This window comes from Engystomops pustulosus, chromosome 3 (assembly GCF_040894005.1).
Source record: "Engystomops pustulosus chromosome 3, aEngPut4.maternal, whole genome shotgun sequence".
Lineage (NCBI taxonomy): Eukaryota > Metazoa > Chordata > Amphibia > Anura > Leptodactylidae > Engystomops > Engystomops pustulosus.
The window spans coordinates 61,962,212-61,982,128 of NC_092413.1; the positions used below are offsets into that span (position 1 = coordinate 61,962,212).

General features: G+C 37.5%; 1 protein-coding gene across 7 annotated transcripts in view; it reads left to right on the forward strand.

The window, feature by feature from the left end:
- Positions 1 to 19,917, forward strand: part of CCDC170 (coiled-coil domain containing 170) — a 154,581-nt gene that overhangs the window by 111,412 nt on the left and 23,252 nt on the right. For 6 of the 7 annotated variants that reach the window (XM_072140936.1, XM_072140942.1, XM_072140937.1 and 3 more), the window contains 5 exons: positions 3,149 to 3,283; positions 7,368 to 7,624; positions 8,923 to 9,064; positions 11,528 to 11,713; positions 12,672 to 12,989. In XM_072140936.1, coding sequence (XP_071997037.1) covers positions 3,149 to 3,283; positions 7,368 to 7,624; positions 8,923 to 9,064; positions 11,528 to 11,713; positions 12,672 to 12,989 — 1,038 coding nt within the window. The remainder of the gene's footprint in view (positions 1 to 3,148; positions 3,284 to 7,367; positions 7,625 to 8,922; positions 9,065 to 11,527; positions 11,714 to 12,671; positions 12,990 to 19,917) is intronic. The other variant, XM_072140938.1, reaches the window with a different exon arrangement.

The following is a 19,917-nucleotide window of genomic DNA, read 5'->3' on the forward strand; positions in this document are numbered from 1 at the left end:
TCCCTCAATAGCAGGATTTTGCGTTTTTTATGAAAATGTGAAAAATCGCACCTAACGTTCAAAGGCCCATAACATCCTACAAAAATAAGAGGATGCCTAAAAAACCATGTCCACATAAATTAGACATTTAGTGAATGTTAGTTATTATGTTTTTTTGCGGTTATGACTATGTATGGAAAAAGTAGAACATTTTGAAGTTCGAAAATCAAGAATGTTTCCAAATTTTCACCAAACATCTGATTTTCTCCTAAATAAATGCAAAACAAAACACCAAAATTTTTCAACTAACATGAAGTACAAAGCGTCACGAGAAAACAATTTTAAAATCACTTGTATATGTTAAAGCGTTCCGAAGTTATAACCATTTATAGTGTCAGAGGGCAGATTTGAAAAAATGGGCTGTGTCAGGAAGGTGAAAAGTGGCTTCAGCGTTAAGGGGTTAAATCAAATAAACTTTATTAAAGCAGATACATGCATGTATTGTCTTGCATTTCTTCATACATATGCAAATGAATGTATACATTGACAAATAAAACATTGTTTGTTTCTTAACCTAAACCCCTACCCAACCAACACCCCCCTCCCCTTACGGTCCATTCCCCTATCTTCCCCTCATCATCCCGATTGATAGGCTTCATGTCCAGATGCAGGACCCCCTACCTCTCCACATCTCCCCTACTTTTCTCATGTCCCTGATGTCTACCCTAGTCGCAATATATCCCATCTCCTGAGCAGTTCTGTTGTTCCCAGTCCCGGACATTCCAGCCATTTACTCCATTGCTTGTTATACTTCTTAATTGATTTTGGTTTCATATATACTCCCAACTCCATTTGAAGCCTGGTATTAACCAATTTCTTAATTTTCCCAAGTCTTGGTGGAGTAGTATCTAACCAGTGTCTGGCAATAGTCTTTCGGGCCTGATATAGTATTTTAGCTACTGCTAGCTGTTTTGCCTTAGTTATCTCCAAGTTTCCTACACATCCCAAACGTACTTTTGGATCATTTAACTCACCTGTTCCATATAATTTATCCACCAACCTACTCACTCTTCCCCACAGTTCTTTCAGCATCGGGCATGCCCAAAACATATGTATGAGATCCGCCCCTTCAGATTAACAACTCGGGCATTTATCATCCTCTCGAATACCAATCTTTTTCATCAGGACCGGGGTAGGAACAGTTGGGAACTGCGATTTGCTACATTCAGGGATAACTTGCTTGGGGCCTCTAGTACCTCCTCCCATTCCTCATCTAGCAGCTCCCCCACATCTACCTCCCATTTGTGACGCACCTCTGTTAGCGGATCCCCCAATATTTTATCCCTGATTTCCCCATACAGTAAGGATATAAGCCCTCCCATATTTTTAGCTTGAACCACTCCTTGCATCACTCCCAATGAGGAAATAGCCATTTCACCATTCTCGAACTGCGCCTGTAGACTATGCCGCAACTGCAGGTTTCAATAAAACATGTGTCTGGGGATCTCAAATTCCTCTATCAGTTGTTGGAACGACTTCAACGTCGACTCAATATATAGCTGGTTCAGATAGATTATTCCCTTCGGACTCCAGCCGCTAATATCCTCCAGCATATATACTTCCCCTAGACACGGGTTATCCCATAAAGGAGTGTACTTTGTCCATGGGCCAATCCCGACCACCTGCTTATAAAGCCTCCACAACCGCTGCATCAATTTCAATGTCGGGCACTGGCCTACCCTACTGCCCAACTTTCTTGCCTCCAACATTGCCACAGGAGTTAATGTACCCCCAAAATGTCTAACTATCAGTGGGCACCATGATTCCTCACCTTCTAACGCCCAACCACCGAAATATTGACATTGTGCCGCCATATAGTATGCCCATGCATCTGGTACTGCCACTCCCCCTCTAAATTTAGGCAGCTGCAGTTTTGTCAATTTAATTCTATGAACTCCCTAATTCCAAATTAATTCCTTAAATAAACCGTGGATTTTATTGAACCAATATCGCGGAATCCAGACATATGCATTGTGAAGTATATATAACAGCTGCGGCAAGAGGGTCATTTTAATAAGGTTTGCCCTTCCCAAGGGAGATAAGGGGAGTTTCTTCCACACTTGTATTTCCACCAGTAATGGTGCTAGGTTCAAAGTTATATAATCCCGCGCTGACCTAGTGATCTTAATCCCCAGATATGTAAATTTCTCTACCACCGGTATTCCCCATCTATCATATCTTAATGAGTCAGTTTATGCGGAGACCTTAAGAATCCCCAAATCTCTCCAAAACCTCCATCATGACTGGTAGTGATTTTGAAACATCAGATCTAAACAATAACACATCATCTGCATATAACGCAATCTTTTCCTCCCCTCCATTATACCTAAACCCAAGGATACCTTCGTGCTTTCGTATCCAACATGCAAGTGGCTCTATAGCCAAAGCAAACAACAGGGGTGACGGGGCAACCCTGTCGCGTACCCCTCTGCAAAGAAAACTGCTCAGATACAGCCCCGTTTGCTTTTACACTGGCCATCGGAGCTTGATAAAGCAGGCGGATGCATTTTATGAAGTTGGGGCCAAAGCCCACTTTCTCCAAGACAGCCCACATATAACTCCATTCTACGCTATCAAACGCTTTAGAGGCGTCCAGAGAAACTACCGCCGCCTCATCCCGATTCTCTGTCACTGCTTGCAGATTTAAAAATAACCGCCTGAGGTTGATAGCTGTTGGAGGGAGAAGGAATTGCTTATAACGCTTTTACCGGCGTAAATATGACCTCTGTGTGTGTGTGCATATTTCTGTGACCAAGAAAGTCCTGTTGTAATATGAAAAAAGGACATGAAAGATTATTTTATACAAGGATAAGCCACAAAATTGATAAGGGCGTGGATAATCTCAGGTATGAGGAAAGATTAAAACAACTAGATTTGTTTATTCTATAAAAGAGATGACAAGAATGGTCTAGATGACTTTTTACACCTAAATAACATTGACGGTTATGTTATATAGAATTGTTTCCCCTAAATCCCTTCTTCATCCAATCCCTTCACTACCTTGGTTGAACTTGATGGCCATGTGTCTTTTTCCACTGTATAAACTATGTAACTATGTATTTATAAAGAGTACATAACATTAACAAGTTTTAATTTTTTTTTTTGCAAGCCTTCTTACTATGACCCCCAATTTTTGGACATACCTTTCACACGTGAGCAAATGAATCACTATAGGATGGTTGCTGAAAATTCTAACAGTGAAGTAGCTGCTCTCCATGTAAAATATGAAACTGCACAATCTGAGGTAAATATTAACATGCTTAATTATTGTTATTTAGACACATTTTGTACAGTCTTTCTGCCTTTGTTGGCTGTGTCGTTTCTGGAACGGAATACTCTTGGAATCACCTGATTGGTGGGGTCCTTGCAGCTGGACACCCACTCATCTGATATTGTTGACTTATCCCATGTTATCAATACATTGAAACTGGAAACCCCATTTAAATGTCTTTTACATGGGTGTTTCAAAGAATGTTAGCTCTTGATAATTGCCTCACGTAAAACATGTTCACCATGACCAAGAGGAAAACACTTTTGCCATATTAACATAAGGTATGTTGCAGCACACATCTCAGTGTAACTAAAGGTGCGCTGCTGAAAATGGTAAAACTGTATGTGACTGGAGAATTCTGATGGGATAATTCGGTGTATACTGATACAACCAACTCTGCCATTTGTCACCACTTCCAGCAGAAAATTTTCTAAACAGGCCTTTACTTTGAAAGCAAGTGTCATCCTCATCTCAAGCAACAATTGGCAGAAAACTTTCAAGGAGACATCTATATATAGTAACCTTTGTCTCCTCTTTTATAGTACAACTCCGATTTTTTTTTTTTCACAAATCTATAGGTCTTGGGATGCAGAACAACTTTTCCGATTATCTTGATTACCTATGTGCAGCATTTTCTTTGCTGTCCTCGTCAGTTTATTGTGGCTCTCCAGTAACTATGTATAGTGCTGTGCTGATTTCTCCTGTGATTCTTTAGAGTTGTCATGTAACATGACTCTCTGTGTGTAGCTAGAAGAGCTAAGCGTCTACTTCTGCACATTGTGGTAAAATGTCTCCTCTTTTCCCTAAAGTCCCTCAATCCCTCCATTCCTGTCTTTGATTCTGTAGCCTCCAGCGCTTTCTACACATTAGAGAAGCTATTAACCTTTATGCTCACACAGCAAACTATACACTTCATGTAACTGTTTCCCAGCCGGTTTCTACTGCTCATTATATGGTGCATGCTTCTCCAGTCTAGTCACTATATAGAACTGTATATACACTATTTAATGTTTACTTCTACATAACTTAGTGCTAAATGCCTTAAAGGAAACCTCCCATGAGGAATTTACTAGCAGAAGAAGATCTGATTGTAGATAACTCCTGCTTGCCTCTGCCCTAATCTGTAATTTAACTTAACCTAACTTAACTTGTCCTATTAATTTAGCCCCATTGCCCAATGAGACGTACCTGTACATCTTATTGCGCATGGGGAAGTATGAAGAGGGCTCACGGGGCTGAGCCCAATTCATACTCACTGGGTGTTTGCTTCACAATAAAGCAAACCCTCGTTGCTAACACCCGCCATTAGTACTAGCACTGATCGCGGGTGTCAACTCTTTCATTGCCGCCGGCAAAGCTGCTGGCGGCATTAACGAGCCGGCAGTGCGTGGGCACCGTCGTCTTGGCTCCCGATGTCATCCCGATGTCATCGATGTCATCCATGATGTCATCGGTGAGCGGCCATCCGTTGCCATGACAGCCTTGGGTCACACAAGGCTGTCATGGCCATCTGAAAAATAGAAATAAAATAAAAATAAAAAAAAAAGTAAAACACATTAGTTATTACTGCATCAGAAAATGCCCGATCTATCAAAATATAATAACGGGTTTTCACTGTGTTTAACCCCGTAACGGAAAATAGCGCCAATAGTCGCAAATGGCATTTTTTTGCCATTTTGAAAAATATAAAAAATTCTATAAAAAGGGATCAAAGGGTTGTACAGTCCTAAAAATAGAAGCATTGAAAACGTCATCAAAAGTCGCAAAAAATTAAACCACCCACAGCTCTGTATACCAAAGTATGAAAAAGTTATTGGCGCCAGAAGACGGCAAAATGAAGAATTTTTGTTTTGTACAGGAGGTTTTAATTTTTGTAAATGTATGGAAACATTCTAAAACCTATACAAATTTGTTATCCCCGTGATCGCACTGACCCCAAGAATAAAGTAGAGTTAGTTGTCATTTTGGGCTCCCAGTTAAAGCCGTAAAATTGATTGGGACAGGATAGTCATGGTGATATAAAAATGATATAGCTTCAGTTTTATTTATTGAACCTCACATTAAAAGCAATCAAAACCGAGCTTGTAAGAAAATTGTGCAATTGTGTTCTTTTCATCAACTTTCAGTTTTTTTTCCAGTTTCCCGTTACATTGGAATATTAAATATTGACACAAGTAAAATTTGTCCCAAATTAGAAAATCTGAAACACAGAAATGGATAAGGTATTAAAAGGTTAATGAGCACCTTTGCTTCTCTTAATGCATCCCATAATTTGACATAATATGCCTTGGCAGCAGCTCGCTGGCATTGGTCACTAAACTTGAGTTTACAGTCCACCAATACCCCCAAGTCTTTTACCATTGTAGTTTTACCAAATAAGGCACTACTAAAATATAATTGTACCTTTTGTTCCCTTGGCCCAAGTGCATAACCTTCCATTTATCTATACTAACTCCTTCCCGGGTGTTACCTACTTAAATGCCTCTGGCAAAGTTGCCAGAGACATTTCAAACACATAAAAAAATTGAATAAAAAGTGATCAAAAGGTTGCAGTCTCCAAAATTGTATACTTGAAAATATCCATCCATCCCACAAAAATGGCACCTTATACCGCACTGAAGTAGGAAAACGTTATTGGCCTCAGAATATGGCAGAACAAAGACATTTTTCTTTGCATACAAGGTTTTAATTTAAAAATAAAATCTATTAAACTACATTATACCAACCAAAAGAATACAGGGGAGTTGTCATTTGGAGCACACAGTGAAAGCCGTAAAGGAAGAGATTTAGAAAAAAAATTTCACTTCCCAGTAGATGCCTTGCAATATTAAAATGCTGACACTAGGAAGTACAGTTTGGTAGACTGAAAGCAAGCCATCATCTGGCTCTGTAAATGGAAAAATAAAAAAGTTATGGATTTTTGAAGGTGAGCAAAAGACATACCTACAAGAACAAAAAGGGGTTAAACATTCACAAGCCTGAAGCTTCAACAAAATCCTCTTAACTATGAACTATAACTATGATCTAAGATTTTTTCATTCACTGATTATTTAGACCGATTTTTTTCAGAATTTTCATTTTATGTACTTACCTTTTATATGTTACTGTATGAAATGCCTTTGAAAATCTGAGGTTATTATTATTTATATATTCTTGGATTTCCTCCCTAAGAAACCCCTTTTTTCTCTAAAAAAAAAAAAAAAAAGGAGAGGCTTTAGGTTTATAGTGTTAGTGCTCACTTTTACACTTATAGCAGAAAGTGTGCTTCAGGAGCTTTAGACGGTCTGAATGAAATCATGGAGTAAACACTGTTTTTACTTATGGTCTGTATATGTAAAGGTAGATTGATAAATATATTTCATGCATTTTAATATACCTTTTAAATTTCAAATAGCATACAACCTTTTAATTTGAACAGAAATTCTTTTACATCTCATGAAACTGTATTTTTGCACAAAACACCAACCAATGAATCAAACTGAACACGGAAGACTAGACAACAGATTGGTGAATCGTTCGTCACTCAATCGTCGTAAATCAGTTTCCTTTTGTCAAGCATTGAGGTCATTTCCTCTTTTATTGTGTATATAAGTGTGCATGTCTCATTGTGCAATTATGTGTATTTTTTTATGCCTGATGAAGATCTCAGTTTGAGATCGAAACGCGTAGCAACAAATAAGTGATAAAATACATTGTTTTTAAACTCACCCGAAGTGTATGCATCGCCTTCACTCTAGGCTCCGAACATCTCCATTTGTGCTTGCCTCTTATCTCAGGAGCTTTATGGCATTGGTTTCTATGGCAGAGGAGCTGCATGAAAATCTTACATCACCATTAGGCATTTAGAATGACGTGTCTTAAAATTAGATCTTATTTTTTATTAGCTTAGGACTAGATCAATTGCTTTTTTCAACCTATATATTTTTTTTACCCTGTTTGAATCTCCAAACATTCAGTTTGTGTATGTTGGTTATTGTGGTATTTATACTGTAGTGTCCACACTGATAGAATGTCTTTCAAAATGTTTTTTCACCAATTTTTTTTATGTTTCATGAAGCTGCTGGATCTGCGCTCCAAGCTTTCCTCCAAGGAAATATATCTGCAAGAGCTAAGGGCTGAAGTGGAAAATTACAAGGAAAACAATGCTCGACAATCTTCTTTAATCACCTCCCTCAGAGCAAGGTTACAAGAAACAGAGGAAGAGTCTGGTTTATTAGCAAATTCAAAATCTAGAGCAGAACTGGCAATGCAGGGAATTATTCAGGAAAACCGTGGACTGAAAGAAAGACTAAAGGAAGCGGAATCCACGTTAAGGTAAGCCGTTATCCTACAGATCTATGCAGAAGTATTTATACTATAGATCTATGCAGTAAGCAGTAACACCACAGATCCTTGATGATGTTATGTAATAGTTTTCTTTTCTCAACCTTATAGGAGGGTTTTTAGTTTTACATCTAACAAATTTGCTTAGGCTGCATTTACAAAGCTGTGTGTTTTGCCTGGACCGGATCCCAGGCGAGCACAAAGCTGGGAGGAGGAGGATGGAGGGTATAGTGCTCTTCACCCCTCCATCGGAAGACCTGCGGCCCAACTCTTAGATCACAGGCCCCGAATGTCCATGTGAATGCCCCCTTAGATTTTCAGCAGTGTAAGAAAAAGGAAGCAATTGTGCACTGAGATGAGTCTTTCTGCATGTTAGGTCTTTGGTTTTCTTCGGAGGTAAATTTGGGTTATGTGATTATTTGAGATTATAGATTTGTAAAATAGATACATGTCTACCAATGGAGGGGGCCAAGGATTTGTAATGGGCGATATACACATTTCCCTTTCCAAGTGCTGACAATCATTGCAGATATTAGGGCCTGGTTGAAAATTTCGCTCTGCAGGGCATCCTAAAGAAAAGGAGGTTGCTGGGTGGTTAGTTTGTTTTCACACTATCTTTTGCTTGTCGAACAGGTGTGCAGTAAACTTTGCTTATTTGTTTGACAAAGACAAATGTTCATTACGTCCACTTTTACATGATTGTGAAAAATGTTGCACCTTATCCGTAGTACACGAACAAATAGTATGGCATCGAAAATGGATCAAAAATTCCACAGTGTTTCGGCCAATGCAACCTTTGTCAAGTTAGATCTGTAATCTGAAAATGAGAAAATATGTTGCATGGAACCAGAAAAAATGAATGATTATGATGTTGTGTAACCATACCAGCAATAAAACGATCTTTTAAATTATCACAAAGTTATTATTAAGAACATATTGGTGAAAGGATTTCATCAAATAATGTATGCCCAGAGAATAATTACTGGATCCTGGATAGAGGCTGAAAGCTATGAAAGAGATACTTGTAGTGTAAAAAATTCATAAAAGGGGGAGCCAGAGAGATGAGGGGAGCAGAGGGATAGTAGTAGAGAGAGGAAAGAATTAGAATGTTCAACAGGTAGCAGAAATAATACAAGGACCGTGGTAGATGGAGTATTCATGTGAAACTATTTATGCAAATAAAAGAAGAAAATAAGAAAAATTATCCATTGGTGTGCCATGCCCTTTGATTGATGTAACTATTGTTTGTGTTCATCATCTGTCAAGTTTATATGTCTCTTCTTTTCTAGAACCCACATGGCTCAGTTGGAAGATAGCAAATCCCAGGCTTCTAGACAAAGTATAAGTCATGGTCATTTTGTGGCTCAAATTTCCTCAAGTTTGGGCATAGAAATTATGGGAAAAGAAGATCCTGAAAAAATATTATCCAAGGTAAACGGAAATGTATTATTATATATATTCTATGATATATATTGTTATATTTTGTAATGTAAATTCTAAGTAACTTAACAACTATACGACCGCCCAACGTAAATACATGTCAACTAGTAGAGAAAGGCTTATGGACTAGGACATGTGATGTTATTGGAGGCGCCTATTGGTTTAAATGACAGCTGAGAAACTTTTCAAGATTCTCATAGCTGTCACTCAGCATCCAGTATTACATTTTGTCTAGTTTTTTTTTTCAAATTAAAAAAAAACACTAAAAATTCAAATTACCCCCCTTTCCCTAGAACACATACAAAACTAAACAAACAAATAAAATCAGTAACACTTTAGCTATCGCGCATCTCAAAACGTCTGATCTTTCAAAATTTAAAAACAATTATTCTGGGCAATGAGCCCCGTAACGGAAATTAGCGCCTACATTCCACAATAATTACTTTTTTGCCTCCAATAAAAATTTTAACAAAAATGATTCAAAGATTGTACAGATTTCAAAATAATATAAATGAAAACATCCTACATAAAGCCTGCATATACGGTAGCTTTGTAAACAAAAAATAAAAAAGTTACAGCTCGTAGAAGGATCAGAGTGAGAAATGGAAAAGCAAAGAAAAATGATAAATTGCCTATTTGTAAAAATCCTCTTATGTATTAAAAAACATGTGAAAAAGCGGAAGGAATAGCAAACATCGTCAGATTTTACCTTTTTTGTTATCTTTTTACCCTTAATGAGGATGGACAAAGATTTATTGTTTCCCCCAACTACAAGATAAGAAATAACATGCTGATTGGTGGTCCCCTCCAGTGGCACATACCATCATGTGAGATAGTGGGTCCTTTTAACCTTTTAGAATGGCAAGTTGTACATGCACCATGCTGCTCCATTCACTGTTTATAGGACAAATAAGGATAACAAGAGTTTGGCTATCTCTATCATTGCCATAGAAATTGAGGGTAAGGTAAAGTGAAAGTGCAAAAAATGGAATAGAGATAAGATTCTTTTAGTGGTTGCAGTTGCAACGGGGACCCTAAGTCACATACTGCTATCTAGTGCTTTCTTGAACTGTTAGGTTAAACAACAGCTCGAGTGGTGGCTTGAGAACCTACCGATGATTTTGGCTTACAAATCCTGATGATTAAATGCTGACCATGTGCAGCTACACTAACATTTCCTTTTGTTTAGAAAAGGCAAAAAATAAAGCACAAGTACTGCAACAGGCTTTCAAAATGTCTTTTGTTAAGCTCTTGGGATAGAGCATTTTCTAAATCAGGTTTTGTTTGATTGTACATTGTTCACCTTTTTCTTTACTCTGTTTGAATGATCTTATAGGGAACCTGAATCTCCCTAAATAAACATATTTATTAAATTGCTATTAGAAAACAGTGCAACCATCCATAAATTGCTCCTCCTCATGCCTATAAACATTCACATTCTGTTTCCAAAGCCATCTCACATGTATGCAATTCACCCTATTTGCTTCTTCCTCACTGCTGAGTCCGGCACAGGGCAGTTTCTAGGTAATTTGTTATGCAGGGCCAATTTCAATTTTATATATATATATATATATATATATATATATATATATATATATATATACAATGCACCTCAATTTTATCATAAACAGCCACCAGATTAAAAATATTCGAGGCATGCATTTATGTATGGATTATAGTGTTTGCAGCACTATCCTTCTTATTTAGCTTAGACATTGCTCCCACCAAACTAATTCTAATATATATATATAGTGTCCCCCTTTACTTAAAACGTACAGTGTCGTTCAAATTATAATATTGTGTCTGTACATAAATTCAACTCCGATATAAAGTTCAATACATAAGTACAGTAATAGCACCAAGCTACGTACAGAAACACAGCACTAGGAATTATTCCCATTCCATATATACAGTATACCAAATTATTTTACATATGCACAGAGCCCTCTGATTTAGAGGTATGCACTACTGCCATAATCAATTAATACATGCAGTCTCCACTTTTAATTTATACTTTGCACCTTGTAATAAATATAGATAAATACTTTGTCCCCTCTATTAAAGCCCGCCCGGTGAAAGAAACTTTTCTGGTACAGCATATTCATAAGTCTTCTCCACAGCCATGTCTACAACATGAGGGAAGGGGAATGAGGTAGTTGATTTCTTTTCAGTAAGTCATACACAGCCAATGTATCCCTCGTTCCTGAGAGGGGTGATGAGGAAGGTGAGTGAAGTGAAAAAACACCCTGTTTCACTTGGTAAGTCTCCTAGCAAGTTTTCAGCAAATTTTTCTATCTATGAGCTATGGAAAGTTATAGAAAGCGTGGGGCACCGTATAAAGACTTCTGTGGGAACATGTCATCAGGTTTAATGGTGAAAACCTGATGACAGGTTTCCTTTAAGAAAAAACTATATATAGGCAGAACTTCATGCTTTTTATGCATATTCTTGTAGGCAAGTGAACTCTGCAAAGAAAATTCGGCATTAAAAGGTAATATATGCACTTTGGAGGAAACAATAAATGTTCATGAGACAGAATCTAAAGCCAGTCGTGAAACTATTATGAAGCTGGTCTCTGAAGTGAACAAAGAGAAAAAAAAGAATACATCATTTAACCAGCAGATTGAGACCCTCCATAAGGTATGTATACAAATATCCGTAAATGTCATGGATCATGTTCTGTGGTGTAATAAAAAAGGCAAGGTACACCATTGAATGTATCTGGAACTTTGTGTGTAGGGGCGACTTTACATCTCAAGACAAGGTGCAATGGAAAGATTTGCATTTGTTGTGTGTGTTTAGTCAATGCTGGTTTTGGCTCACAAAGACTGATGCACCAAAATGATGAAATAGAGATGTGGGGTCTTGTAATATACACTGTTTTGTGTTAGGGCCTGTCACATTTCAGATATTTCATCATTTTTTGTATCAAATTTTGTGAGCTAAAACCAGAATCTTCTTTTGATTTCTATTAATAAGTTGTAAATTGAAGGCAAGTCTTCCTCGGTAAATGGGACGATTTTTGATACACATCTACAAAGTCAATCAAGTCAGTCCACAGAAAATATAAATACCTTCTCCCAAAGTCTAAAGCCATTAATATACAGTATATTTGATAGAAATTGACAAAAATGGGTGACACACAAACATACACACAATTTTGTGTAAGCATTTTAAAACACTTGTTAAGACAGTGGGAGTTTAAAGTGCCATAAAACACCAAATACTGGTATATGAAAACTATTTATGTAAGTCATATTATTTAAATGTAATGTAGCTTGATAAAGCAGGAGCGCGTACTCATATATCCAGGCACTGTGTTTGTGGTAATCTTCTTATTTTTGTTATCCATGGCCTCCTTCCTTTTAAAATCAACTTTTAAAATAATGCTAATAGGCCAGAGTTAGAGTTCACAGGCTACATACAGACTGTTGAAGCAGGTATATTGTGAATATAGGTTAAAATATTTTATGTCCACTACATCATAAGGAGGATTAATTTCTTTGTTGAAGAGTAATCGTTTAGATACTTTATGTTTTCAGTAAACCTTTTATGATAAGAAATTAAAAGATCTATTTAACTCTTTTCTTTGTTTCAGAATTTAGAAAATGTTACTGATGCCAAACAGGTTCTTGAAAAGGAGATCAGTATCCTTACAGATAGGTTAAATGCATCACATCGAGCCTTGGAAGCCAGCAAACATGAGCTAAATCAAGTGAAAAAGAGTGCTTCGGAACTAGATGCGTCATTAAAGAGCAACTTTGGGGAGGCCAAAGCGGCAAAAAGCCTATATGAATTATTCAAGGAAGAACTTGCAGCAGTTCTGAGTCTGGACACTGTAACTATTAAACCAAAAGAAGAGGACATCTTGAAGAGAATACACGACTTGCACAACAGAACAGGAAGCAAACAGATAGTAAGTTTTTAGATTCAGTAACAATTATTCTATAGTGCCTGGTTTTCTGTAAGATATTCATAACACACTTAGTAGTGACCGTAGGTAAAGGAAAAATAGACTGCTTATTGCAGGTTGCAATTATTGGGTAGTGGGTTATATCAAGCTACATTTTATTATTATTGTGTTGAAATCTTTAAAATTGGATAAGGATCTGGGTGATCATATTGTGATAGATGAATGTGTCCTAGAATCCCCAAAATCAACATGCCTTATGAAGTGTTGAAGTGTGTAGTGTCTAATAGTCACTGGGTTGTGCGCACCCATGGCTTATTGGACGGATTCATCATGGACTCCAGTATTGTTCACTCCAGAGTACTGGCTTAAAAAATAACTAAATAGAACATTTACAGCTTTGGGTCCATTTACATACAAAAACAGTTTGACATTATGCATTTTTACACTACTCATTTCAACTTTTAACATTGTGAGGGGAAGAAGGCGTTTTAAGCATGTTTAGTTCACTGCAATACACCTATATTGCAGTGCGTGAACTGTATATGAGTTTGAAAAAGGAGGATTGCTTGTTCAGTCCAATTTGTGGGGTAAAAAAGGTTTAACCCCTTAAGGACGCAGCCATTTTACAGCTTAAGGTTCAGCCCCCTTTTTTGGATTCTGACTTGCGTCACTTTATATGGTTATAACTTTTGAACACTGTTACTTATCAAAGCGATTCTGAGAATGTTCTTTCCCCACATGTTGTACTTCATTTTAGTGGTAAATGTTGATAAGTTTTGCGTTTATTTTCCAAAAAAAGAAAAAAGGATGAATTTTTTGAAAAATCGCACTTTTTTGAAATTCAAAATCATTACATTTTCAGGTAGATAGATTTACCACCTAAATAAGTTGCTGCATAACATTTCCCATGTGTCTACTTTACATTTTCATAATTTTTGAAATGTCTGGATAATATATTTTGATGTCGCTCGGCTTACAAATCGAATAGCGATTTTCCGTATTTTTAGAATTTACTCTTTTGCGGATAAATACAGTTTGAATGAAATGTTACATATTTAGTATCAAAACCCCCGTATATAATCAACCCATTTTCAAATCTGCACCCCTCAAACTATCAGAAACAGCTTTTAGGAAGATTGTTAACCCCTTGAGATCTTCATAGTAATTGAATCAAAATGGAGGTGAAATTTAGATTGGTCAAATTGTTCCGGTTATATGCTCACTTAGCCCTAAAATTTACACATTTCCAAAAGATAAAAATAGAAAACCCACCATACAATTTGTTCTGCAATTTCTCCCGAGTGCAGAGACCCCCAACATGTGGGTGTGACTTGTTTTATGGGTACACAGCGAGGCGCAGAACCTGCAGCTGCCAGGATTTTAGTTTCCTCTTTGGTCCCTTTTGTAGGCTATAAATTTTCGCTTTTTTCGTTATTGGGGCCATGTGCTGGCATTTTTTTTTTTTGCGGGATGAGATGCTTTTTCCAGTGTTGCCATTTTGGGGTTGGTATCACCTATTGTTGAAAATTTAGGAACTCGTTTTTGAGGGTATGAGTAGAAAAGCATCAATTCTGTACTGGATTTTTTACTTTTTTTTTTTTGGTGTTCACCGTTTAGCCTAATAATCATGTTAGCTTTATTCTATGGGACGATACGATTACGGGGATACCAGACATGAATATTTTTTCTTACGTTTTACTAAATTTGTCAAATAAAACCCTAATGTGGGAAAAATCTATCATTTTTTACATTGCCGTCTTCCAAGTGGCATAACATTTTTACTTTTTGACTTGGGAGCTGGTTGATGGCTTGTTTTTTGCGGGACATGCTGTACTTTGCAGCAGTATCATTATGGAGTACATATGTTTTTTTGATCACTTTTGATGGCATTTTTTGTAAGATTGATTAGGTAAAAATGTTAATTTTTGGTGGGTTTTCAATAGTTTTTTTTTAACGGCGTTCATCGTACGGGTTCAATAATGATTTACTTGTATTCTACGGGTTGTTACGGACGCGGTGATACTATATATGTGGGGTTTTTGTTATGATTTAGACTTTTTTGGGGTTATATGTCTCTTTATATGTTATGGGGCTTATGGGCATTTTTATTGATTTATTACTTTATTTTTTATTGAATAACATTTTTTTTTTACTTTTTAACTTTTTCCACCATGGGAAATGACCAAGCAATCATCTGATTGCTTGTTCATGATAATACTCTGCAATAATCATGTATTGCAGGGTATTATCAGTGTTAGCCTATGCACTTGCATAGGCTGGCACTATGCCAGTAAGATGACGTCACAGACGCCATCTTACTGGCAGTGCCTGCAGGCAGTGCTGGGGACCAGATCGGACCCCAGCACTTCCATAGCAGCGATCGGCATCCCCCGAAAACGGTTCAGGGGGGCCTATCGTGGGGGAAAGACCCCCAGAGGCATGTTAGATGCCGCGGTCGTGCTGACCGCGGCATTTAACGGGTTACACACCCGCGATCGGAGCCCACTCCGACCGCGGGTGTTACACTGGGGTGCCGGCTATTACTTACAGCCGGCACCCCGTGTTTCCCGATGCCGGTTTGGCTCTGATCCAGAGCCGAGCCGGCATAAGCGCCGTGGCGGATATAACCGCCACGGAGCGTGAAAGGGTTAAAACAGTAAAAAAGTTGTTTTTAATTAAGTAAATAATAGTACAAAATGCACAAAATCACAAAACCTCCCCCACATATTTGGTAGCACCACGTCCCTAACAATCTGTACAATAAATCCAAAACATTATTGGATACGCTTGTTGAACGGCATTAACAAAAAACCTCAAAAACTTGTCAAAAATGTATCTTTTTCATCAACTCCCTTCACAAAAAGTTCTAAAAAATAATCAAAACAAGTTATGTGCCCCAAAATGGCACCACTGAGAAGAACAACTCATCACACAGAAAAAGCCCTCAACCAGCTGTGTTAACAGAAAAATACTAAAGTTATGTCTATGAAAATATGGCCATGCTTAAAAAATGTGGTTTTCTCTATTTTATAAATTTGACAAATATAAAATGATAAATAAAAGAGATATCACCGTAATTGTAGTGATCCACATAATAAAGATAACATATTATTTTTATGGTACGGTGAATGACCCCAAAAAAGTGCTAAAAATGTACAACAAGAACTTGAAGGAGTTAATAGAATCTCAGAAATAAGCTAAGATGCCTTAACCCCTAGGCGCACCACGACGTTATACTATGTCCCCGGGGCTAGATGCTTAGCGCACCGGGACGTAGTATAACGTCCAGCTTCTGGGACCGGCTCACGAACGGAGCCGGTATCAGAAGCAGCGGCTGTCAGCTGTCTATCACAGCTGACACCGCGCTGTAACACCCGCGATCGGAGCAGACTCCGATCGCGGGTGTTAACCCCTTACACGCTGCGGTCAAGCATGACCGCGGCGTGTAAGGGTGTTCCTGCTGTGGATCGGATCCCCCGTGCCGCTTACCGGGGGATCCGATCCTCTTCCGGGCAGCTCCGAGGACTGGCATGTGCCCCGGAGCTGCCCGGTCTCCATGGCAGCCAGATCCCTTCCGGGTCTGACTGCAAACTGTCTGAGCATGCGCAAGCTTGCTCAGACAGTTTACACTGCTCTACAATAAAATAGTATTGTAGAGCAGTGTATTGGACTTAAACCAGTGATCAGAGCATCACTGGTTTAAGTTCAAGTATGTATAAGTAAAAAAATGCAAAAACAGTTAACACTACACATTATAATAAATAAAAAATAAATACATAAAATATAAGCCCCTAAAATGTCACTTTCCCATAAAAAAACTTAATAAAGTATAAAAAACATAAAAACACAAAAAAACCCCGCATATTTGGTATTGCCGCGTCCTTAACAATCTGCATAATAAAACAGAATTGTTACTGGACCCGCACGGTAAACGTCGGAGAAAAAAAACGCAAAAAACGTTCCGAAAAAAGATAATTTTTAATTAATACCCTATAAAAAATGCTCTAAAAAGTGATTTAAAAAATTTTATGCACTCTAAAATAAGCCCACTAAAAAGAACAACTGTTCTCGCAAAAAATAAGCCCCTAACAAGATTTGTCAGCCAAAAAATAAAAAAGTTATGCATATAAAAAGATGGTGATGCTAAAATGAATAAGATTTTCTCCAAATTAGTTTTTATTCAGTACAATTGAATAAAATACACAAAACCCCCACATATTTGGTATCCCTGCTTCCGTAACAATCTGTATAATAAAACAGAATCATTATTAGATCCGCAAAGTGAACCCCTTAAAAAACAACCTAAAAAAACTCTCTCTGAAAAAGATGATTTTTTATTAATGCCCTTTAAAAATGCTCTAAAAAAAGTGACTTTTAAAAGTTACGCAATCTAAAATAAGACCACTAAAAAGAGCAATCATTCTCGCATAAAATAAGCCCTTAAACAGATTTGTGAGGTGAAAAATAAAAAAGTTATACATATGAAAGACGGTGATGCTAAAATTAACAACAATTTTGCCAAATTACTTTTTATTCAGTAAAAATGGTAAAAAATTAAAAATATATATAAATGAAGTATTTTCATAATCGTGGCGACCCATAGAATAAAAATAATATACTATTTTTATGGTATGGTTAACGGCCAAAAAAAAAAACACATAAAAATTTTCCTAAAAATTGATGATTTTCATTTCCTCCACCAACAAAGAGTTAATTAAATCTCACCAATTAGCTATAGAGGCTCCAATATTATGTATTAGAAAAGTGCATCTCATGTGGCAAAAGAAATAAGCCCCTATAGGTCCTCATTAAAAAAAAGAAAAAAATTATAGCCTGTACAATGTGACATAGCAAATCTGCTCTGGATTGCGCCTCCCTCCCTTCTATGCCTGGCCGTGCGCCCATACAGCAGGTTACCAGCACATATGGGGTATCCGTGTACTCGGGAGAAATTGGGTATCAAAGTTTGTGGAGCCTTTTTTTCATTTAATCCATTTTAAATGTTTAATTTTCCACCCAAAATGAGTGTATTGTGAAAAAATATTACAATTTGCAGACTCCACCTCCGTTTTGTTTTAACCCCTATAAAACACGTAAAGGGTTAACAAACTTCTTAAAAGTAGTTTTTCGTACGTTGAGGGGTGTAGTTTCCACAATGGGGTAATTTATGAGTCTAGCTATTATTTAGGCCTCTCAGTGTCAATTAGAAGTTGAGCAGGTCCATCTAAGTACGGGTTTTGGCGATTTTACAAAAAATGTGAAAAATGGCACCCAAATTCTGAGCCTCATAACATTCTAGTAAAATATGTGGAATCTTAAAAAACCATGCCAACATAAAGCAGACATTTGGGAAATGTAAGTTATGAATTTATTTGGGTGCTTTGACTATCTGCATCAAAAGTAGAGAATTTAGAACGTTGAAAATAAAGAATTTTTCAAAATTTTTGCCAAATTTTGTTTTTTTTCATAACTAAACGCAAAAGATTTCATCCAAAGTACAATGTGTCACGAGAAAACAATCTCAAAATCCCCTGGATATCTCATAGCGTTCCCACGCTATAACCACTTATAGTGACACAGGCCAGATTTGAAAAATGGGGCCGCGTCCTTTAGGCCAAAATAGGCTGAGTCCCCTAGGGGTTAAAATGTATAAAGTTAAAATAAGCCCCATATTTCTAAATTGACAAAGAAATAATGATTTTGTAGCATGTTAAAAGTGACTCTGAATAACGCTCCTTACCTTCAATGCCATGACGTATGCCCAGACAGCAGTTTTCCACCATACTATGAAGAAATTGCGTATCATACCTTGTGGAGCATTTTTTTATTTTATCCATTGTGAATGTGTAAATATACATTCATTCATTTAGCCAAAAAAATGTATTCCAAAATTCCAGTTCCATTTTTGTATTAACCCCTGTGAAAAAGGTTAACAAAATTCATAAAAATAGTTTAACCCCTTCCCGACATTTGACGTAATAGTACTGCATGGCGGGAGGTGCCTTCCCGCAAAATGCTGTACTTTTAGGTCAAGCTTCTGGCCCCGGCTCCTGAACGGAGCCGGGGCCAGAAGCTGCGGGTGTCGGTTATATATTATAGCCGACACCCGCCTCTAACACCCGTGCTCTGAGATTTCTCCGATCGCAAGTGTTAACCCCTAACACGCCGTGGTCACGCTGACCGCGGTGTGTTAGGGGCATTTAAAGTGGGTCGGACCCCCCCGCGACGCTTACCGGGGGGTCCGCTGCTCCGATTGCAGCCCCGGGACTGCCAGTGCCTGGGGCTGCGCGATCCTCCTCCGTGAGCCGGGTCCGTGCCTTCTGGCAGGACCCGGCTGTAACACACTGAGCATGCACAGCATGCTCAGTGTGTTACATTACACAGTGTAATCGCTTGTTCAAGCTCACCTGTAAAAGTGATAAAAAACTGTTAAAAACATTTGATAAAAACATTTTTTAATAAAAAGAATTAATTAAATAAAGTTAAAGTACCCTAAACACAAATATTCCCTATACACATGCAATAAAATGAAAAAAACACAAAATCGCCAAACCCCCCCACATATTTGGTATTGCCGCGTCCGTAACAATCCGTACAATAACTCAGACACATTATTGGGCCCGCTCGGTGAACGCCATAAAAACAAAACCCAAAAAATTCGCCAAAAATTTACATTTTTCATAAAATCTCTTCACAAAAATGTTCTAAATTGGGATAAAAAAAAGTTATGTGTGCCAAAATGGTACCAATTGAAAGGACAATTCAACATGTAAAAAATAAGCCCTAAACTAGCTCTGTCAACAAAAAAATATTAAAGTTACGTCTCCGAAAAGATGGCGATGCAACAACAAATGAGATTTTCTCTATATTAGTTTTTTTCCAGTAAAATTGTAAAAATAAATGAAAAACTATATAAATGAGGTATCACCGT